The 24913-nt window shown below is 40.3% G+C and overlaps 1 protein-coding gene across 6 annotated transcripts in view; it reads right to left on the reverse strand.

Annotated features, from left to right (window-relative positions):
• Positions 1 to 24913, reverse strand: part of TPK1 (thiamin pyrophosphokinase 1) — a 393770-nt gene that overhangs the window by 101156 nt on the left and 267701 nt on the right. For all 6 annotated transcript variants that reach the window (XM_070369073.1, XM_070369075.1, XM_070369072.1 and 3 more), the window contains exon 8: positions 10554 to 10665. In XM_070369073.1, the coding sequence (XP_070225174.1) occupies positions 10554 to 10665 (112 nt within the window). The remainder of the gene's footprint in view (positions 1 to 10553; positions 10666 to 24913) is intronic.

Here is a 24913-nt window from a genome sequence, read left to right on the forward strand (position 1 = left end):
CAATGTGACACCAAAAGCATAATCAACAAAAGAAAAAATAGATAAATTAAACTTTATCAAAATGAAAAATGATTGCTCTTCAGAGAACACCATTAAAAACAGTGAAAAGACAGCCTGCAGAATGGGGAAATAAATATTTGTAAATCTTAAGTGATTTGTGTCTAAAATATACAACGAACACTTACAACTTAATAATAAAAAGACAACACAATTGTAGAAGGGCCAAAGGATCTCCAAAGAAGGGATACAAATAGCCAACGAATACCTGAAAAATATATTCTACATTATTAGTCACTGCTGCTAAGTCGCTCCAGTCATGTCCAACTCTGTGCAAACCCAAAGATGGCAGCCCACCAGGCTCCGTCATCCCTGGGATTCTCCAGGCAAGAACACTGGAGTGGGTTGCCATTTCCTTCTCCAATGCATGAAAGTGAAAAGTGAGAGTGAAGTCGCTCAGTCGTGTCCGACTCTTAGCGACCCCATGGACTGCAGCCCACCAGGCTCCTCCATCCTTGGGATTTTCCAGCAAGAGTACTGGAGTGGGGTGCCATCGCCTTCTCCTCATTAGTCACCAGGGAAATGTAAACCAAAACCACAACAAGATACCACTTCACACCCATCAGGATGGCTAAAGTCAAAAAGTCAAATAAATACAAGCATTAGCAAGGATATGGGCAAGTCAGACCTCTCACACAAGGCTGGTGGGACTTTAAAACAATGCAGCTCCTTTGGAAAAGCGTCTAGCAGTTCCTCAGCAACTAAACATAAAGTTCCAATACGACCCCACAACTAGGTGTGTACCCATGAGAAATGAAACATGTCCATACAGAAAGCTGTAGAAGAATGTTTATTTTTCATAATAGACAGAAGGCAGATATAATCCAAAAGTCCATTAGTGGGTGGATGGATAAATACGATATATTAATATTATACAGTAGAATATTGTTTGATCATAAAAAGGAAAAAAATACCATTAAGTTCTACAACGTGGATGAACCCTGAGAACATGCTAAAGTCAAAGAAGCCAGTAACAAAAGTCCATTACGTGTCTATTCATATGAAAATCTAGGATAGGGAAATCTATAGAGGCAAAGTAAACCGGTGGTTGCTTAGGGATGGAGGAGAGGGCAGGGTGGGGGACAGGAAGAGTATGGTGGCTGCTGGCTGAAGGGAACACGCTTTTTGAGGAGATGAATATGTTTGTAATTTGACTTGCAAGGGTTGCACATATTGGGACTTCCCAGGTGGCTCAGTATAAAAGAATCTACTTGCCAATGCAGGAGACTCAGGAGTTGTGAGTTCAATCCCTGGGTCAGGAAGATCCCCTGGAATACTGGCAATCCACTCCAGTATTCTTGCCTGGAAAATCCCATTGACAAAGGAGCCCGGTGGGCTACAGTGCATGGGGTCAGAAAGAGTGGGACACAACTGAGCACGACCATGCATGGTTGCACATATTTGCAAATAAACTAAGTATCACTTAATTTTAAATGAGTGATTATATATATATATATATCAATTATATTTCAATAAAACTATCAAAAAAATGTCATTTCCTTCCAGCTTAGTTGACTAATACTAGAATCAACGCATGCCTTCTAGATGAGCATATTGGTCTGATGTCTTTTGCTTAAATGACTTGGTCATGGTCATGAGCCTTTATAGATACAGAGTGAACAGTTCAGGTATGGCCCTTGTAAGACCTTTTCCAGATACAAATATGGAAGTGACATCATCAGACCTTTGTCTCAGGGCTCCCTCTGACCTAGAGCATACAGGCAGAAGTTAAGCAGTATTTTGCAGTAAAACTTAACATTTTCTTTAAAAAAGACTGTAACAGTCTGTGATCCTTTAAATATAATGTGTGTGTGCTCAGTCGTGTCCGACTCTTTGCGACCCCATGGACTGTAGCTCACCAGGCTCCTCTGTCCCCTGAATATTCCAGGCAAGAATAATGGAGTGGGTTGACATTTCCTCCTCCAGGGGACCTTCCTGACACACAGGTCGAACCTACATCTCTTGTATTTCCTGCATTCTTTACCACTGTAGGTGATTACAATTTGATTTTTTTTTTAATTTTTAAAGGGTAAAGTAATGACTCATACAAATATAAAATGAACACAAAGATTTCAATTAAGTCATTAATTAATGAGAAAACTAGTACGATGTTAAAAAAAAAAAAAAAAAAAAACTGTTTCAAAGGTGACTACAAAGGATAAACTTACTAAGACAGCCCAGAATGCTGAAATGGATTTGCTAATAGAAAATGCAATTTATATAGGGTGATAATGCATGGAGTTTTGAAAACAAAAGCTCAACTGAATTATATTACTAGGAATCATATACAGTATGATCAGTCCTTTACCAGTCAATTTCCAATTCCACAACATTTCTAAAATAAGCAAAGATGATGAAAAGCTAAGTGTCACATAGAACCAGATAACCCTTCAAGAGCCTCTAGACTAGGCCCAAGAATCTACTTAAAGATACACAGATATCTTTTTGCCCATTTCAATGGTTTTTGCAATTTTTCATGACAGGTTTAAGAGTGGTATGTCTATGAATATAATTTGACTTTTAAGTTTCTATGCTATTTGATCTACCATATTTCACTAGTTTTAACACATACATTTCCCCCATATCTCTGTAATTATAATTGGTAGAACTTTTTCTCAGTGTACATAAAATAAGGAGGCATCTTATAACTGATGACATCTTAGATATGATGACATACAGTCATTGCACCAAATTATAAACTTGAGAAAGTGATCTTGGGGTGGGAAGCTTTAGCTAACATATTCCTTGCAGGAAAAAAAAAATTAGTTTTTTAAAAGCCATCCTCAGTATCATCACCTTTGACTATGTGTTTTAGGTAAAAATTTTAACAATGTCTTCAACTCAAATTGGATTACTGATTATCAAATGAATTAAGATACAAAAGATACTGCCCTTTAATCAGAGAAGAAATGTTGACATCACAGATTGAGTGCTTTTTTTTTAAAGCACTGGACTAGAAAAGCAATAATTAAAATAATGACAAAGATATTTAAAAATACGAAACAACTCACACACTAGTAGCACTAGCTCACGAAGTTATAGCCTACGGATGTCTGCTGCTGCTGCTAAGTCGCTTCAGTCGTGTCCGACTCTGTGTCACCCTATGGACAGCAGCCCACCAGGGTCCTCTGTCCACGGGATTCTCCAGGCAAGAATACTGGAGTGGGTTGCCATTTCCTTCTCCACTAAGTATGTATAGCTATTGTCAAACCATGATAACTCACTAGAATCACTTTGTAAGGTATAAAGGAACGAGAAATAAGACTTTTCACTGAAACTGCATTAATAGCAACTGTAGTTTTCTTTCCTTTTCTAAATAGACTCTTGAACTGTTCCCTTGATAGGCTGGCACTTAAAAATCCTCACAGAGAGCTCCTGCAGGAGATCTTGGTACCTGTACACACTTATTACACAGTATTTCCATAGAGATGAAAACTCTTTTCAAACTGTTTTCTCAGAATTTTTTTTTCTTTCCAAACTCTTTCACTTGGGCTAGATTTGAGTCTCTTTCAGTCAATGCTATGAAATTATTTCATTCTGTCACTTATTTCTATACTTTGAAAAAACACAAAAGAAGGAACAATGGATGCATAATTTCAAACTCAATTTGAGTTATAAAGCAGATGCCTGGGCAAATTGAGGGCAATTCTATTTAAATTTTTTCTTAGGTAAAAGTGTAGTGAAGTTAAAAGTTTGTCCCTCAGAATTTTTTATATTTCTTCCAAATTAATGTTAATTTCCTACCACTGTGTCTTCTTTCCTGGTTCCTTTGCTTTCTTTCCCTGTCTGCAGTTTCCTACCCCTTATCTCAAATTCCCTTTAGTGATTTTTTAAAAAACATCAACTTATTTTCTATGGAAAATATATAAATAGCACTGTAGACTTGATATATAAATATAAACAGCACTGAAGACTTGAATTCAAATTCTGAGTGCATCGATCCATAATGACATTAATTTGGTCCACTGCTAAGTAAGACTTTAAACTACCATATCCTTATTTGAAAAACGGGGGATCTGATAATTTTTCAAAATCAATGAATGACCCCAAGCTGCAGAGGGAAAGAAAATCAAATACAACAAAAGTTATACTTAAACACACTGTAGTAAAACTGTAGCGCATCAAAGAAAAATAAAAGGTCTAAAGGATAGATAGAGTTAAATGCAGATTATAAACAAAATTATAAACAAAATTTTACTGTGGATCCATCAAAAGCAAAAATAGAAATCCATAAGAATATGACTGAAAGAAAGTTTTTATTATGTTAATATATATGGCTAAAGTGTTCATCAAGATGGCAGACAAAGAAAAGACATTTTTTTTTTTTGATAGAAGAGCAGACTCCTACTTATTCCTTCCTCACTGACAGAATCTCAGTTTTATTTGGGGTGACTATGTCCTCAGATTAAAAAAAAATTCAAGTCCTAGCCTCCTTTGCAGCTAGGGTGGCGTGTGATAGCTCTGGCCACCGAGGCAAATGATGAAACGAGGGAGGGTTTCTGCAAACGCTGGGAATCCCTGATGCCGTGTTTTCCTGCAGGACGTGCTGCACCACTTCCTCCCTGTGTTTTCCCACCTGATGCTAAACAGGGGATACTCTACAACGGAGACATCTTGCGTCTTGAAGCAAAGGCTGAATAAATCACAGAAGCCTTGCCCTGTAAATACTTAACTCTGCACTTTATTACACAGCGGCAGCGGGGCAGGGGGCGCGGGGGGTGCTGTTTAAAACTATTATTTCAGTTACTCATAATTGAACACAGTCCTATTTGTTACAGATGAAGAAGAAAGAAACATGATTACGAACCCAGGTCGAATTTTTGGAAATCATGAAAGTGTTCATAAATACAGTAATACAAATAAAATCAAGTGTCCATACAGCACAAATTAACTCAGAAACTGTAATTTTTTAAAGGTGTACTTTACAAAGCAACACTAAGTATAAGGTTTCTAGAGATGAGTCCTTCTATGACTCATTAAGTACAGGATCTTATGGACAAAACTTCTAATTATCAAAAGCAATTCAAATTCTAATTAAATGGAGAAAGAAATTATGTTTATGGATGGGAAGACTCAGTTTTGTACAGAAATTCTCATTCCCAACTGTTCTAGTCTCCTAATGTAATCTCTAAATTAAGGCTGATTCTGATAAAAACTACAATGGAATTGTGTGTGTGTAACATTTGTCAGACTTTATTTTTTTGGGCTCCAAAATCACTGCAGATGGTGACTGCAGCCATGAAATTAAAAGACGCTTACTCCTTGGAAGGAAAGTTATGACCAACCTAGATAGCATATTAAAAACCAGAGACATTACTTTACCAACAAAGGTAAAGTCAAGGCTATGGTTTTTCCAGTGGTCATGTATGGATGTGAGAGTTAGACTGTGAGGAAAGCTGAGCGCCAAAGAATTGATGCTTTTGAACTGTGGTGTTGGAGAAGACTCTTGAGAGTCCCTTGGACTGCAAGGAGATCCAACCAGTCCATCCTAAAGGAGAGCAGTCCTGGGTGTCCATTGGAAGGACTGATGCTGAAGCTGAAACTCCAATACTTTTTGGCCACCTCATGTGAAGAGCTGACTCACTGGAAAAGACCTTGATGCTGGGAGGGATTGGGGGCAGGAGGAGAAGGGGACAACAGAGGAAGAAATGGCTGGATGGCATCACTGACTCGATGGACATGAGTTTGGGTAAACTTCGGGAGTTGGTGATGGACAGGGAGGCCTGGCGTGCTGCGATTCATGGGGTAGCAAAGAGTCGGACACAACTGAGCGACTCAACTGAACATTTATCAAGCTGCAAGTTTATGAAGAAAAGAAAAAAGCCAGGTGTGTGTGCAAATGGGCTTCAGCTATGTCCAACTCTTTGCAACCCATGGACTGTTGCATGCCAGGCTGCTCTGTCCCTGGGATTCTCCTGGCAAGAATACTGGAGTGGGTTGCCATGACCTTCTCCAGGGGATCTTCCTGACCCAGGGATTGAACCTGAGTCTCCTGCAGCTCTTGCATTGCAGACAGATTCTTTACCATGAGCCACTGGGGAAGCCCCAAAAGTCAGGAATATCCATGAAAATTTTGAAGAACAAGGTTGGTAGGCTCAACCTAGCACATTTCTGTATTTATTGTAAAGCTATGGTAACTAAGGCAGTGTAGTATCAATACAGGAAAAAGAATGTGAGCCAAGGGAACAGATTAGAGATCCAAGAAACATACCTATGAATTTGAAAACACAAATCACTGGAAAAAGGATGATAAATGATGCTAGAGCAACTGGTTATCAGTAAGGAAAAAATCAGATCCCTAACTCATATTATACACAAAAATCAACTTCAGGTGAAAGAAAAGACCTAAAAAAAAAAGTCCCTTAAAGCTAAAAATAAGAACATCTTTATGACCACGGGGAATAGAAAGATGAATTATGATAGAAATTACAAATCTGAAAGAAAAAGATTGATAAATTTAACTATCTTTAACTTAGTAATCTCTGTGTGTACAAAAATGCCATAAACAAATAGAAAAGGCAAAGTATAGCCTGAAGATCATCATGGTGTGAAGCGCTTCTAAAAACCAGTAGTAAGAAAAAAAAAATAGTCCAATGGCTAAAGGGCAAAAGAAAGTAGCAATGAATGAAAGAGGAAACCTACATGGATAGTAGCTATAAAGATATTTTCCCCCACTAGTCTTCAGAGAGGACACTGAAATATCACTGACACTCATCGGACCAGCAAAAATGATTAAATCTGACATCATCAAGAATCGGGCGAGGACAGGGAGCACAGGACTCTTGGATACTCCTGGGATGGGTGTACACTGGTACTTCTGCTGAGCCACATGACATGTCCAGTAGAGGCGAGGGTGTGTTTGCCCATGATGCAGCTACTTTATTCCCACAGGTACAACAGCCTAAAGAAACTCTAGTCCCAGATATGCGTGTGCGTGCTAAGTCGCTTCAGTCACTTGTCTCTGACTCTCTGCGACCCTATGGACTGCGACTCCAGATTCTTCTGTCCGTGGGATTTTCCAGGCAAGAATACTGGAGGGGGTTGGCATTTCCTCCTCCAGAGGATCTTCCAGACCCAGGGATCGAAGCAATGTCTCTTATGTCTCCTGCACTGGCAGGTGGGTTCTTTACCATTAGAGCCACGTGGGAAGTCCCAGACACACATCACAGAATATCCACAGCATACTGCTATGAACTAAGATACTGATGCTGGGAATGATTGAAGGCTGGAGGAGAAGGGGACAACAGAGGATGAGATGGTTGGAGGGTATCACCAACTTAATGGACATCAGTTTGAGTAAGCTCTGGGAGTTGGTGATGGATGGGGAAGCCTGGCGTAGCAGTCCATGAGGTCGCAAGAGTTCAGACACGACTGAGCAACTGAACTGAACTGAACTGGTTGAAGATACTGTAATATATGTGATTTCAACAACATTTGTAAACATACACTTGTGGGTGATGGTGCCACAATAGGCACTTGTTTTAAAGACAGTCTGTGATGTGACATACCACAAACTGAACCATATGAATCAGACTCCTTTTAGAACTTGTGGCATCATATTTTATAGTGGGTATAGACAGAGAGAATTCCAGCCTCAAGACCACCTTAAGACGATTTTGATGCATTCCCTTGGGAGGACTTGCTTCTTCTCCTTGACCCGAGATGTGAGCACCCCCTGGTTAAGTCATTGCATCTGCTTTCTCCTCCTGCAGCCCCATCCTGCTACGCTGCAGGTGTGACAGACAAACTGACATGGAACTGAGAGCTCTGCTTTCACAAGAACACTGAGTACAGCCCTGGTGGCTCAGATGGTAAACAGTCTTCCTGCAGTGCAGGAGACCCAGGTTCGATCCCTGGGTTGGAAAGATCCCCTGGAGAAGGAAATGGCAACCCACTCCAAAATCCCATGGATGGAGGAGCCTGGAAGTCCATGGGGTCGCAGAGAGTCAGACATGACTGAGCGACTTCTTCTGAGTACAGACAGACCCCCACTCTGTGAAAATAATCCATCCACCTGTCTCCAAGCCAACACGGTGTCACCTCAGTTATCTTTACTACTTTTTAATGAGGCAGCATCACCTATCAGAAGACCCTATTCATTAGCACTATTACCACAGATCACTGATAAAACACTTTGTCTCAATGGTATTGCTTTTCACACCTTGTGAGGTTGCTATTACTTGCTTCCACAAAGTTGTAGAGAATCAAGTACCTATTTCAAAAGCCGAAGCAGTCTGTAAATATATAGATAAGTAACAGCGTAGAGCACTTTGGCAGGGCTGAAACTTTATCACAGACAAGAAGACTAAAAGCCCGTCATGCCCAAGGCCCCTTCCTGGAGTAAACTTTATTATTCAGATATTGTACACTATCACTTATGTGTGGAATTTTAAAAGTACAACAAACTATTCAATACAGCCAAAAAGAAGCAGACTCACAGACACAGAGGACTAACTAGCGGTTACCAGTGGAGGGTGGGCAACACGGGTGGGGGAGTAGGAGATACAAGCCCCTGGGTATAAGACAGGCCGTGAGGACATCCCGCACAACATGAGGCATATAGCTAATATTCTGCAATAACTGTAAATGGAGTATAACGTTTAAAATCTGCAAAAGGTAATTTTAAGTTAAAACTGTTTAAAAAAAAAGAATTAGGATGAGTATATTGTTGTAGAATACAGCGGCTTTGCTGCTGCTGCTAAGTTGCTTCAGTCGTGTCCGACTCTGTGTGACCCCATAGACGGCAGCCCATCAGGCTCCCCTGTCCCTGGGATTCTCCAGCCAAGAACACTGGAGTGGGTTGCCATTTCCTTCTCCAATGTATGCATGAACGCTAAGTCGCTCCAGTCGTGTCTGACCCTGTACGACCCCATGGACAGCAGCCCACCAGGCTCCTCCATCCACAGGATTCTCTAGGCAAGAATACTGCAGTGGGTTGCCATTTCCTTCTCCACAGCAGCTCTGAGAATGTTCTAAAGTACACCGACGGTTCTCCTGTATCTTATGATTCTCACCTGTTCAACTGCTAAGATAAAGGAAGCAATATGGTGAAGGACAGGGCAGTCTGGCATGTTGCAGTCCGTGGGGTCACAAAGAGTCAGATACTCAGTGACTGAACAACCACAACGTCCGCTGCCTGCTCACTGTGCAGAGAGCTCGACATGTCTTGGTATCAGCCCTGGCAAGATGAGGTCACTACCAGATCCAGGAGGAAGTTCACCACTGGCTAGAATGGGTCCTTGGAAATAATGGGAGCTCCAGACAGTAAACCAATTGTCTTAGGCTGGAAATGTTTTCAAAAAAGCTTCTGATGGGAGCTCATGGCAGCTGCAGCTAACCAGCTTCAAAGCCTGCCACAGGTTCCCATGCACTGGAGGAGATCTGTTTTCATCCGGGTCCTTTCAAATTCTGATGAACTGGCCAGACATTTGTTTCAAAATATCTCTAGTTCTTCCTAATTGTGTCAGCAGTGGCTCCTAGAAAGAACTTTTAAAATATCTTTTAATCTTCATTATATTTATCTCTTGAGGTATTTATATCTTTTTGGGAACCCAAAAGTTTCACATGTTATAAAAGAATGTCATGGTTCCATATTTTACTTTTTACAACTTTAGAGGTATCAGTCAATCATGAGATAATCCCTTTGACATTCACTCAAAGCTCTTTGATTAAATTGTTAACTGTTATTCTTGGGGACTAGGGGTGATTATTTCACAATGCCTGATGGTTTCTTTTGGAATCAGCATTTATTTCATGAACAGATCCACCTCATTTTTTGTTCTTCAATCCAGACAGTGTTAGAGTGATTACTACATAGTACAGTTCTTAAATACTGGAGAACATTTGAAAATTTAGTCAGAACAGCTAATCTTATAAAATCACAGATGTTTAAATAACTCTAGTTAGAAGAGCTACTTTTCTTGAAAAGTAAGGTAGGTTTCAAGCACACAAAACCACGAAAAAGGGTAGACAGAGTGCTTAGCTATGACACCAAATGTATGATCCATAAAAGAAAAAAACCTGGACTTCAAAATTAGATTAATAAATTTAGTTAATTAAATTTCAGAAAATAAAAACATAAGTCAAAGAGTATGAGAAAATATTTTCAAATCATATTATCTGATATAGGACTTATATCTAGAGTACATAAAGGAATCTTACAAGTTAAAAAGACATAACTCCAAAGAATATACACAAATGGCCCCTAAGCTCATGAAAATGTGTTCAGCATCATTAGTCATCAGGTGAAAGAAAGTAAAAACCACAGTGAGACATCACTTCATACTCACCAGGATATGGAGAAACTGGAATCCTCACACGTCACGGGTAGGAATGTACAACTGGTATGGCCGAGGTGGAAAATAGTCTGGCTATTCATTGAAAGGCTAGAGTTCCCATATGACCCAGCAATTCCACTTCTAATTATTTATCAAGATAAATTTTGTAAAAAAATAAGAAAGAAAGAAAATCTCCCTTTGTGCAAGGGTTTTACTTACTAAGGTTCCACTTTAGGCCTGTTGTGGTCACCTGATTGCAAGGCTGTCCAACAGGAATGAGGCCACACCAATCACCTTCCATCCCGGTATCTACATGCAATTTGTGCTTTCCCTGAGGCAGAGAAGGAATGATCATTAAGATGGGAGAAGAAAAGACAGCACGTTAATGTGCACTGAAGATCTGGTCATATGCACCAGAACCATCCTAGGGATGGTTCACATAATTTATCATACTTAATCCTACGAAAAGGAGTACATCAAGGCTGTATATTGTCACCCTGCTTATTTAACTTATATGCAGAGTACATCATGAGAAACGCTGGACTGGAAGAAACACAAGCTGGAATCAAGATTGCCGGGAGAAATATCAATAACCTCAGATATAAAGATGACACCACCCTATGGCAGAAAGTGAAGAGAAACTATAGAGCCTCTTGATGAAGGTGAAAGAGAAGAGTCAAAAAGTTGGCTTAAAGCTCAACATTCAGAAAAACAAAGATCATGGCATCTGGTCCCATCACTTCATGGCAAATAGATGGGGAAACAGTGGAAACAGTGACAGACTTTATTTTTTTGGGCTCCAAAATCACTGCAGATGGTGACTGCAGCCATGAAATTAAAAGACGCTTACTCCTTGGAAGGAAAGTTATGACCAACCTAGATAGCATATTAAAAACCAGAGACATTACTTTGCCAACAAAGGTCCGTCTAGTCAAGGCTATGGTTTTTCCAGTGGTCATGTATGGATGTGAGAGTTGGACTTTGAAGAAAGCTGAGCGCCAAAGAATTGATGCTTTTGAACAGTGGTGTTGAAGAAGACTCTTGAGAGTCCCTTGGACTGCAAGGAGATCCAACCAGTCCATCCTAAAGGAGATCAGTCCTGGGTGTTCATTGGAAGGACTGATGATAAAGCTGAAACTCCAATACTTTGGCCACCTCATGTGAAGAGTTGACTCATTGGAAAAGACCCTGATGCTGGGAAAGATTGAAGGCAGGAGGAGAAGGGGACGACAGAGGATGAGATGGCTGGATGGCATCACTGACTCGATGGACATGAGTTTGAGTGAACTCCAGGAGTTGGTGATGGACAGGGAGGCCTGGCGTGCTGCAATTCATGGGGTCGCAAAGAGTCAGACATGACTGAGTGACTGAACTGATACTGAACTGATACTGAATCCTAACAACAAACTTAGGTTAGATAGCATCACCTATCAGACTCAGTGGCCATGAATTTGAGCAAACTTCAGAAGACAGTGAAGGACAGGGAAGCCTGGTATGCTGCAGTCCATGTGGTTGCAAAGAATCAGACACGATTTAGTGACTGAACAACAACATGTACTGAATCATCCTACAGAACTTTCACCTGACTTAATACTAGCAACAGTTTTACAAGGTATCTTACTGTTAATTATTACTTTAACGTATCAGAAAATTGAAGTTTGCAGAGATTAAATTGTCCAGGATGTACAGATAACAAGGAGCAGAAGCTGGATTACTACCTATACCTTCCACTTCCAAAGACTAAACTGATTTCATGTGCTAAAGAAACAGCGCTAAAGGATAGAGAATTCAAGGGTCTTAAGGAAATGCTTGCTTGAGGGTAAATACAACATTGCTGCCTACGTAAAATCCCTGCTTTGTACCTGAGAACTGGGCTTCTGACCGTTAGAATTCAATGTTAACCCTCCTGGTGATTAGTCTGTTTCCTACACCCACACCTCTAGGAGATCTCAGTGACAAGTCTGTCTACCATGAAACAGAGTACCGGCCCTGAGAAGTGAGTATGCTCCTTCTATTCTGATTCTGAAATCGGACATAATTTTAAATGTTTTCTATTTTTCAGTTTACAGTAAAGTTAAATGTAATGCTCAATCAAGGCCACAAGGCTTGCTTTTAAATAAAATACTTGGAAACTCTTTCTTCTACAAAGTAATGCTTTTCTATTCCCACCCTATTTGCTATTCTGTCCTTAGGGTTATGCAGTCTTTATAAAAAGATACCTCAAGTTCTTTTGGGACAATGTCAATATACGATACATTCAACAATAGAGTAAAAAAGGTATTTTTTTTTCATAATTCAAACAACTCTAAAGGAATAAGCTCCAAAATATATTCATTTTAATAAAATAATGTTTTAAAGTATATTTAACATATGACATATTACCAGACTAAGGTATCTAGGTCTCCTTGTACTATCATTTTACTTGTATTGTAACTACAGCTCTTGTACTGTATATTGTAATCTCTGAGAACTTATTCTAATGTACAGGCCTCAAGATACAAGTAGGATTTGTCTTCTGTTAAAAGATTGCTTTTGTTAGGGAAAACAGTTCTCTAGGTTGCATGAGTTCTTGTATATAACACAAGTTCATTCAGACATTTACTACCAATACAATTCATATATATATATTTCTATTTGAGCATTCAAGGAGAGGGCATAAATTCAATTCGAAGGGCTTGAATACACATTCAAACACAAAGAAGATTTTTAAAGAAAATTTAAACTACATTTGAACTTGGTGTCCATCAGTGGAAGAAAGACAGGCGATATACGTAGATATACAACAAGCAATAGATTACATGCAAACAGAGAAATGTGAGTGGACTGCAAACACAAGGAACTGGGAAAACATAATGCACAGTAGGAAACAGAATCATGATAAGTTAAAGAACCCATCTACAAAATGAAAATAAATGCAAGAACTGCCGTATGACCCTGCAATCCCACTGCTGGGCATACACACCAAGGAAACCAGAACTGAAAGAGACACAGGCACCCCAATGTTCATCACAGCACTGTTTACAATAGCTAGGACATGGAAGCAACCTAGATGTCCATCTGCAGATGAATGGATAAGAAAGCTGTGGTACCTATACACAATGGAGTATTACTCAGCCATTAAAAAAGAATAGATTTGAATGAGTTCTAATGAGGTGGATGAAACTGAAGCCTATTATACAGACTGAAGTACGTCAGAAAGAAAAACACCAATACAGTACATTAATGCATATATATGGAATTTAGAAAGATGGCAATGATGATCCTAAATGCGAGATAACAAAAGAGACACAGATGTAAAAATAGACTTTTAGACTCTGTGGGAGAAGGCGAGGGTGGGATGATTGGAGAGAATAGCATTGAAACATGTATACTGCCATATGTGAGATAGATCGCCAGTCCAGGTTCGATGCATGAGACAGGGTGCTCAGGGCTGGTGTACTGGGATGACCCTGAGGGATGGGATGGGGAGGGACGTGGGAGGGGGGTTCAGGATGGGGAACACACCCATGGCTGACTCATGTCAATGTATGGCAAAAACCACTACAATATTGTAAAGTAATTAGCCTCCAATTAAAATAAATTTTAAAAAAGACACTTCTTCTAACAACATTAAAAATATATATTAAAATTTTAAATATATAAGCATATATACACACAGTAACAATTTCCTCTCCCTAATGGGAATTGCTATCTTCCCAAGTGAGTCAGTGGTAAAGAATCCTCCTGCCAATGCAGGAGATGTGAGTTTGATCCCTGGGTTGGGAAGATCCCCTGGAGAAGGAAATGGCAGTCCAGTCCAGTATTCTTGCTTGGGAAACCCCATGGACAGAGAAGTCGGGTGAGCTACAGTCCATGGTGTCATAAACAGCTGGATACAACTTTAGCAACTAAGCACAGTGGGAACACATACAGGAACAAAAGGGAAGGAATGGATCAATCAACCAATGAGGACTATTGTCTGGATCAGAGATGACGACGTGCTATGAACTAACAAGTATGACTGATCCAACACTGAAATCTCATACAAATAACAAGTGCATATTTTAGATAGGAAGCAATACAAGATTTAGAAATTTTTAGATTTTTCTGGGGCTTCCCTGGTGGCTCAGCTGGTAAAGAATTCGCCTGCAATGCGGGAGACCTGGGTTCAATCCTTGAGCTGGGAAGATCCCCTGGAGAAGGAAAAGAAGATCCCTTGGAGAAGACTTTTCTGAAGGAAAAACCAGAGAAAATATTTCAATAATTCTAAACAGTAATTCAGGAAAGAGGAATGATTGGGAGATAGCCATGGGAGAAACTCAAAAGTGAAATAAAAACTAATCTTGTTCCTGAATAATGATCTTTGGTGTTTTTATGTAATTTAGAGCACAGGCATATAAACCGTATTATTATTATAGAAGTTCTCCACCTATTTCAGTGTAAAAGCAATGCTATAATTTTCAGAAGGCACAGGTAAGGAAAAGAGCAGAAGAAAGTGCAGTGGGCCTCATTTCCTCATCCCTTCTGTCATATGGGAATTAGGAAACACAGCCTAGAGTTGCAGAGTTTTATAAAGGGGGATTTGAAAATTCCTCCTGGCCTGAGTTACAGGTAATTCGGGTAAGGTGCCCAAGTGGCAGCAATGGGACTGAGAGGTGGGATCTGAAACAGCTCCATTCTCCATCCTCAAACCAGTGTCACAGATGAGCTATTCACACAACTGTATACATGAGAACTGTGACCAAGGCATGGAAGGCAAAGCACACGGAAGGAAGAAAGGTACCAGATCAGAGATCCAATCAGGTCTAGGGGAAGGCAGCGTGTAAGCAAGGGGAGCGCTTAGCGGAGACCCTCGTCCAGGAACCCAAGGATGAACCCGAGCCAACAGGAGCGAAGAGGCGCGCGGGCCTGTGCGCATGTGCGGAGACCACGCGGCGGCCCAATGAGCGGGTTGCTGGCGGCTCACTGAGCCCGTAGGGGGTGCACAGGAGTTTGTCAGAGGAGCACAGCTATTCTGTGTGACACTGTGCTGGTGACTAAGCAGCACAAGGAGGCCTCTGTCAAAACCACAGAAAGATCAACACGAGGAGTGAACCCTAATGCAAGTGTTGGACCTTCGTTAATAACGTATCAACACTGGCTCACTATTTGTAGAACATGTACCACACTAATGCAAGATAATAGGGGAAGCTGCTGGTGGGACAGGGGTTATGTGGGAACTCTAATTGGCTCAATTTTCTGTAAGTGTAAAACTGCTGTAAACATAAACAGTATTATTATTATTTTTTAAAAGTCTCTCAATGACCTTTTCACTTTCTCATCCCTTAGTGAACAGCAACAGGCACTGGTGGGTTTGAAACCACAGCCAGCTAGATGAACCACACACAGGGAAACAGGCATTGGCTTTTCACCTGTCCTTACCACTTTATTCTGTTTTTTTTCCCCCTAAGAAAAAAGGTGTTTTTCTTTGTTTCCTTTTAATTTCCAGATATGAACTATCTTTATTTCTTTGTTTAGAATTTTTCCCTAAGCTTATTTACGCTGAAATAGCTTGACATGTGCATTTTGAGTTTTGTTTCTCCCTACTAAAAATAATTCTCTCTGACAATACAGGAGCTAAATTTAATATAAATTATCATAGAGAGGTGCCAGATGTAACAGCCTTTAACAAATTCAGAAAGTAGTTACAAAACCTCTTTTTTCATCAAAGGAGTTCATGAGAGAAGGTACTGCAGAAATTCTGATTTCCTTAGAATCGCTTTGGCTTTAGCTGCAAAGGAGTAGGCACGGTGGTCACGTGTTGCAGTGGCGGATACCAGCCTGATGAGGGCTGGACTGCTGGGGTCAATCAGAAAGCACAGCACAAAAAAAAAAAAAAAAAAAGGAAAGCACAGCACATCAGAGGGGTTGCAGGTGACTCGAGGTCTCCTGGGTGCTGGGTGGCAGAGGACATGGGACCAAGAAGGGTAGGAAATGCTCATCTGGACCAGGTCATTCTACCTCTGTCTCTGGTAATGTGTCTCTGAGGATTAGAACTGTCACTTCTTCATTTCTCACGGGTCCTTGGGTGTCTTATTTTCAATGTGTTACTGTTAATTCCGGTCTTTTCATCTCGTTCCTCCTTCTGTGGCCTGCTTAATGGTTTGGAAGTGGTCGGCTGAATGCATTACCATGTTTGGTGCTCTGCCTAACTGCAGTCAAGAATGACAAAGGAGATAAGGAATGATTTCTCTCCTCCTCCCTAGGAAGATTCTTTAACTTCTATCGTACAATACAAGGGAAACGGCATAAACACATGTTAAGTTTTATTATCCCAGGGAGAGGGTGGCTGTTACAAAATCCACTGATTTAAATGACAGAATGGTAAGCTTTCTTTTCCAGTACTGCTATATATTCATTGCTTTCCTCATTATTTTAAGATTCAACAGACCTTGAAATTTTCAATCTGGGAATAAATTAGTTTGTGGACCTAAAAAGTCACAGATAGGTCTTTGTCTTCAATCAATTAACGTTTTTTTCTCCTGCTCCAAAAAGGTATTTAGCCACAGGTGAATTGGTCTTTGTGTTTCTCACTATGCAAATTTAGCTTTCTATGGTTAACTGAGAGCAATACTATGCTTTTCTCCTGTATCCTCACGTCTGTGTGACACCTTTACAGCGAATAACAAAAGGAATTTCTGTTCTTTCCTCAGATTTCTCAATTCATAATATATTCTAGCCTATATGGGATTTGACACAGGCAGGCATGCAGCCTGACAGTACAGAACTTCCCTAAAGATTTATGTCATTCCTGGAGACCAAAGGCACATGAACTAATCACTGACTTCCATCTACTCTCATGAATCACTGCTCAGCTTCCTATTCTGTCGCCTGTTCTGAGCTACGATGACTCTTTGAAGTCAAAGGCAGTTCTATAAGGTAAAGATGGAACAAAAATAAATCACAGACAGTTTGGTTTTCCAATCATGGTTATTTTTAACATATTACCAACTTCAATAAGGGATGAAACTGTAATTCAGTGAAAGGCAAGGAAGACACTGCTTGGCATCCATGCTGAAAATCCTACTTTCGAGCGTGTGAAGGACCGGCAGCATCACAGCCACTGCGCTGACCTAGGCTGTAATGGCAACCCAGAGCAAAACATACACAAGTGGACACCTACTGAAGGGGTGAAAATCACTGTCCTTTTGATTGCATTTTACCTCCTCTAAAAATGACAAGGACATGACCAAGAGAAGAGAGAAGAGCTCACCCTTGACTTTGCTTTTGCAAAAATACCAAACATTGAGGCCTCTGAATCCTGTTTACACCTTTAAAACATTTAAGTCCAATAACAAGGCCAAGTTTTATGCTAAATTACCTTACTGGGGCACTCACAAAATACAGAGCAATTTTAACAAGCTCATTCACAAAGCAAGTGAACAGTGAACACAGGAAGAACACAAATGTCTTTTCTACTCACTGCAAAATATTTAAGGAGCAGATGCTGATGCTAGTTTATAATGTGGATAACCTTTTATCAAACTGCTGTTAAAAATGCTGATATTACACACTCTGTGGCTAACTGAAACTAAAATTTCTGGCACACAGTTAGACCCAATAGGAATGGAATACTACTGTACACGGATTTAAAATACAAGACTAACCTCTGGTAGCTCATCTTTCCTTAGTTTGTGTGGGTACTTAAAAGTTATCAGTGAACTCATAACTAGTTATCAGTGAATAACACCACGGGAATTTTGATAGCTGCAGGAAAGAACACTGAAAGAAGTCAACGGAAGGATCTATACTATATTTACTAGGCAAAAAGGTTATCTCTCCCACACCAAGGCAGACTTTTGTGCTGGTACATTTCATACTGTGACTGTTCACATAATTTAGTCAGCGAACTTACAACTATAAAATTTCAGAACTAGAGGACTCACATATTTACTTTTATTCTGCTCCACAACTGTAGAATTCAGAAGTCAAGCATGTTGGTTTAATATTTATTCCTTTATTTATCACTGATTCACTGATTGTGTTTCCTTCTGAAATGCATTAATTCCTTGTCTATAGAGAACTTTTAGAGTTCCCAAGCATATCATAAAACCACATGTGCCAAAGATTACCCCACAGAACCCTGCTCGAATGAACACTAGTTTCTTGGATCCCCTCCTGGAAGTCACAGCACACACCCGCATCCTAGGTGTTTCAGAAGCAAAAAACTCTATTTATCTGAGCAAGTGTTTCCCAAACTTACTTGACTACAGATCCTTTCCCTGCCCCTTAAAATAGCACTGCACAGTTACCCACGAAACTTGTATTTCATAAAATCCACCTAGGAAAATACTGATTTGGAATGGTGATTTTGCACATAGCACCTGAAACTATGTTTTTGGTTGAGTATTTCCACAGTCAGAACATTTCACTGATATGTTCTGAAATTAATAACCTCCATCTGACTTTTGTTTGGGAAATTATTTAGTCACCTGAGGCTGAAATCATGTGTATTTTGCTAAGAGGTAGGCTTACTTTCTGATTAAGAGGTTAATGACAATAGCCTGTTAGGCTACTTTATTCAGAAGTCAAAAATACTTATGAAACATCCACTGCTGGAAGAGACAGTAAAATAGGCTAATTTTCTCCTGAACTCCCAACACTACATAGCTCAAATTAAAACTGATGCAGTCAACATTTATCCTTTCTACCCTAGCACTTTAGTGTTGTTGTTTTTTTTTCAATACAATGTATCCTATCCTATCTCTAAGCCTTCCTTTTAGTGCAGTCAGAGAAAATCATCTGGTGAGTGCTCTCATGCTAAATTGCCAGAAACCTACTCTTTGCTCCTCCAAAAGATATGGGCATTTTAAACGATGACTTCTAAAGACAATATTTATCCAAGAAGCAAGCATTTCTAACAGTGGAAACAGGACAGGTTACACTGAAAGATATATTTTGAGTCAAAGAGTGATCACAGAGTTTTCAAATAACTTCAGATAAATGTTACTCTATGGAATGTAGCATGTGAGCATGAAGCCCATGTTCCTCTGTCTATTCTTGGGTTTTATCTCCATCCTTAATGGAGAGAAGCTATAAAGCAAAGGTCAAACTCTACCTTCTTTTGAAAGCTCCCTCTGGATTCCAGTTAACATAGATCACTTGCTTTTAATGTCTACAATCTTTAATTTTTATGCTACAAAATAGAGAGCATTTTGTTACTGTCTTGCATCTCTCAAATGGGTGAATGTTATATCCTAAAAAACAATAACATTTCCTTGAAGGCAAAACCCCACCTTTCATTTCCCTTAGATATTTAGCACAGGGGAAGGAACATACTAAATGTCCAACAAAACATCTGATTATTGTTTTAGAGCAAAAGGAAAAAGTATCAATAAAAAGGCATCAATATACTTAGAAAAACCTTTATCAAAATTAAAGTAGATGAGGGACAGTCCAGTTGAACTGAAAATTCTTAGGCACCGAGATAGAATTCTTTGTGTACATGATGTCTGCTCAAATGGATACTAGGATAAACCACATACAACCAACAATTACAAATACCCCATTGACAGGATTCCATGCACTTCTCCTTTCTGTTACAGCAGAGGCAATGGCACCCCACTCCAGTACTCTTGCCTGGAAAATCCCATGGACAGAGGAGCCTGGTAGGCTGCAGTCTATGGGGTCGCTAAGAGTCGGTCACGACTGAGCGACTTCACTTTTACTTTTCACTTTCATGCATTGGAGAAGGAAATGGCAACCCACTCCAGTGTTCTTGCCTGGAGAATCCCAGGGACGGGGAGCCTGGTGGGCTGCCGTCTATGGGGTCACACAGAGTCAGACACGACTGAAGTGACTTAGCAGCAGCAGCAGCAAGTCATTAAGACGGGTACAGGAACAGAGGGTAATTGGGAGATAGCCTGACAGTGGACACACTCCTGGATGATCCTGTTCATTATCCTATCCAAATGCACTCCAGGAATCACGTCTGCTTACTGAGATGCAGTATGGCTGATGTTCAGCATGTTTAACTAAGCTGGGTGTCTCCTTTGGTTTTGTTTTGCTTCCCACTCATGCTCACAATGCTCATGGGATATTGTTAGTGCTACTGAAGATGGGGAGAGAAAAAGGAAACTTTGCATTCATTTATTTATTTCAAACCCCAGCTCGACTATCAAACTTTATATACAGGGAGAAATAATGAGAAAGTTCCAGTTGAAGAAAAAAGAGAAGCAAGATAACAATTTTTGAATATCTGCTCTGACCTAATATTCTTCTGGGCGCCATAACTCTCGTAACAGTCAGGAGTGACAGAGTTGCTACCAAATTAGAGGCTGTGGACTCAGTATCATCATTAACTTGCTCAAGATCACTCAAGTATTCACTAACAGACGTGGGATCTAAACCCAGGTACGCTGGGATTTTAATGTCTACTTCATTCTACTATATCCTCCTGCTTTTCTTCAAAAGCCAGTTGACAATTTCATTCCTTTGTTTTTCTTCCTATTCTTGATTTTTGTTCCCTATAGTCAACCACCAAGTTAAGCCTTTGCATGATCTTGTGCAACATTTATCCTAAATAATAAATACTTGTGCAGCAAATGAATTAATATCTTCCTTGACCCCAGCCACCTCTCTTCAACATTTCCCATTCTATTTACACGTCCCCACTCATTTAACTGTCCTTTGCTAGTAACTGATCATAAGGAGGGTGCTGACAAGGATATGGGAGATGCTCATTTGTATTTTCAAAACACAATTAGTGGGTCTTCCAGAAGTTCATTAAGAATGGTTAATGCAAAAAACCAAAGACTGGGCAAATAAAATTAAAAAGATTAACATAAAAAAGTACTGTCTAAAAGATCTGAATATTTTTAGTCAGGAGCAGACAGAATATTTTGCTTCTTTCCCAGATCCTATGATGTATAAATTAGAAGCAGTAGTTTATTCAAATACAAATTTCAAGATTTGGTTCACGCCTCACATCTTTGATGAAAGCACTTCTTTCCCAAAGCCCTCTGTGAACCCTCAGGCTGGGTTACCTGCACACCCTCAAGGGAGAAACTACAGCTCATTGATTTTTGTATCTTTAAAATATCAACCAGTCTTGGACACATAGTTGGAATACAGTAGATATTTATTGAAATGGGGTAGGGGGAGGCATTAAGCTTAGCTGTTTTCACGTAACTACTCTTGACCTCCAAGTGCCACCTTGCTAACCCATTTGTTCCTTTTTAGATTAAAGCTCCTAGAAAGGGTTCTCTAAATTCACTGTTCCAATTCTTTTACATTCATTCCAGTTAAGCCTTTGCTTAATTAACCTCTTTTCCAAATCAGCTTTCACCAAAACAACCCATGACCTCCAAGCTGCTAAACCCAATGGTCAGTTACTAGTCCTCTGACTTAAACTGTCAGTAGAATTTGCAAAGGGTTATCACTCACTCCTTCCTGATTACTATCTCTGCTCTGCTTCCAGAACACTACTCCTCTTGGTTTTCCTCTTCACCCACAGTTTCCTTTGCTGTCTCCTCCTCTTCTCTCCAAATCCTACACATGGATTGCCTCAGGGCTTGGTCCCTTGGTGTCAGCGAGATCTTCCTCTCTAATTTACTTAGTAATCCATGTGTCTCCTGTGTGAGCTCAGTTAAATCGTCTAGATCTTGGCAAATCCCAGATTTGTATCTCTAGCCAGACTTCTCTCTGGCCCTGAGCATACAACTGCCTGCTGAACACATGAACACATCCTGATTTTTTACCTCAAACCCACCTCTATACATAGCTTTTGATCTGAGTGGACTTCTATTCCATCTTTCAAACTGCTCGGGTGGAAAGTTCTTCTTTTTTCATACCCCTGAGGAAATCCCATCAGATTCCTATGACTTCTCACAATTTCTTTCACTACTGCCTTAAACAAGTCACCATGACAGGATCTCCCCCTGGTCACACCAGAGTCCACTCAGCCGCCAAGGTGACCCTTTAAAAGCAAGTCACACTGACCCCATCCTCAAGAGAAATACTCCTAGCTTTCTGAACGCCTTCCATTTCCCTCTGCTAGCCCCTGAGGACTCTGACTAGGCTTGAGATCCTGTCCATGGAGTGAGCCTGAGGAAAATGCTATCATTATCAATGAATCCTTGTTCTGAGCCAGCCTGGGGTAGTCTGTTCTACGTACGGGGCTACAGTTAAAAGGCACAGGGGCTAAAGAAAGACTTCGGGATTTGAATTGCTTTTCACCATGTTACTGTTTCGTTTTCCTCATCCATTAAACCAGAATGAAATACTGTTGCGAGGATTAAATGGCTTGATACGTGAAGTGTGTACAATCATGCCTGCCACAGGCACCACAAGCTCTATAAGTGTTCACTACTGTCATTTTTTATCATACGAGAGGACTACAATGGGCAACAAAACACAGTCACTTGTAATTTTAGATAATTTTCCTGCCTCTCATTTTTTGTGTCACAAATGTTAGGGTAATTTTGTCTTCTGAAAGCAATCTGAAAAGTACCCCATAATATACTAAGTATTATGTATTGGCACAAGGTTAAAATCCATACACCTTTCAAGTTGTATATCAACAGATCACAATCTCAATTTTCACGTAGTTTTATTTTGGTACCTCTTACAAATGAAGTAAGGGTCTTTAACATCAGAAAGGTAAAAATGCTGATTTGGGGAGGGGGTAGTTTTTGTTGTTATTCAGTTGTTGTTGTTATTCAGTTGTTGTTGTTATTCAGTCACTCAGTCATGTCTGACTATTTGCAACCCCATGGACTGCAGGACACCAGGCTTCCCTGTTCTTCACTATCTCCCAGAGTTCAAACTCATGTCCATTGAATCAATGATGCCCTCCAGCCATCTCATCCTCTGTCATCCCCTTCTCCTCCTACCCTCAATCTTCCCCAGCATCAGGGTCTTTTCCAGAGAGTCAACTCTTTGCATCAGATGGCCAAAGTATTGGAGCTTCAGCTTCAGCATCTGTCTTTCCAATGAACACCCAGGACTGATCTCCTTTAGGATGGACTGGTTGGATCTCCTTGTAGTCCAAGGGACTCTCAAGAGTCTTCTCCAACACCACAGTTCGAAATCATCAATTCTTTGGTGCTTAGGTAAAATTATGGTAAGATTTCTAAGAGAAATATCATGTCTTAATGCAGCTTAGCTTTACAGCTCTGTGCTGTTAAGGAGTTTATTATCACAGTGGCACAATTAAGCGACTGGGTGTGGTGCACTGGGTCTGAAGTAACAAGTAACATGGCAGAAGTCTATGTTTGTCACAAATCAAGTGATCACGGACTCATATTCACCTCACAGCTGAACCACATACTTTTTATTCTCCTGTATTCCTACAACCATGAAATTAAAAGATGCTTGCTCCTTGGAAGAAAAGCTATGACCAACCTAGACAGCTTATTAAAAAGCAGAGACATTATTTTGCCAACAAGGTCCATCTAGTCAAGGCTATGGTTTTTCCAGTGGTCATGTATGGATGTGAGAGTTGGAACATAAAGAAAGCTGAGCACTGAAGAATTGATGCATTTGAACTGTGGTGTTGGAGAAGACTCTTGAGAGTCCCTTAGGCTGCAAGGAGATCCAACCAGTCCATCCTAAAGGAAATCAGTCCAGAATATTCATTGGAAGGTCTGATGCTGAAGCTGAAACTTCAATCCTTTGGCCACCTGATGCGAAGAACTGACTCATTTGAAAAGACCCTGATGCTGGGAAACATTGAAGGTGGGAGAAGAAGGGGACGACAGAGGATGAGATGGTTGGATGGCATCACTGACTCAGTGGACATGAGTTGAGTAAACTCTGGGAGTTGGTGATGGATAGGGAGGCCTGGTGTGCTGCAGTCCATGGGGTCGCAGACTAAGACACAACTGAATGACTGAACTGATTCCTACGAGTATATGTATTCATGTGCACCTAATGCTCTTTTATCTTATTTCTCTGTGGTGGTCAGTCTCCAAGATAGCACCCAAGGAACCTTGCCTCCTGGAATCTATGTCTTTGCCTAGTGACTCTTCTACACTGAATAGGACTAACCTGTATACCAACTGGCCATACGGAGAGGAGTGGAGCTGCTCCCTGCCTCCGACCAGCATCTGTTTGCCAGCTATTGGAGTGAGCTGCCTGGGAACCACATGACTGATGCTGGGACAACTGAACTTCATGAGACCTCAAGTTTGAAACATCCAGAAGAGCCAAAATTCCATATTTCCAAGGAAATTCTTAGACTTAATAAATGCTTATTGTTGTTTTATGACACCAAGTTTTGTGGTGACTTGTTACACCATCTCCAAACTCTTTCTAGATGTCTCTTTCTGCACTGTTGTATCTTTGTATCCCCATTGCTTATTTTTCTTCATTTCCTGTGCCTTTTCTGTTTCTTTAAGTGTCCCTAAAACAGACAAGAGGTAGGTATGGGTGTATATATAATATATATATATATATACACACACACACACACATATATATGAAAATGAAAGCAAAAGTGAAGTCGTGTCCGACTCTTTGTGACCCATGGACTGTAGCCCACCAGGCTCCTGTGTCCATGGAATTCTCCAGGTCCCTTCTCCAGAGGATCTTCCCAACCCAGGGATCAAACCCGCATTTCT

Source organism: Bos mutus, chromosome 4 (genome assembly GCF_027580195.1).
Source record: "Bos mutus isolate GX-2022 chromosome 4, NWIPB_WYAK_1.1, whole genome shotgun sequence".
In the NCBI taxonomy this organism is placed as follows: domain Eukaryota; kingdom Metazoa; phylum Chordata; class Mammalia; order Artiodactyla; family Bovidae; genus Bos; species Bos mutus.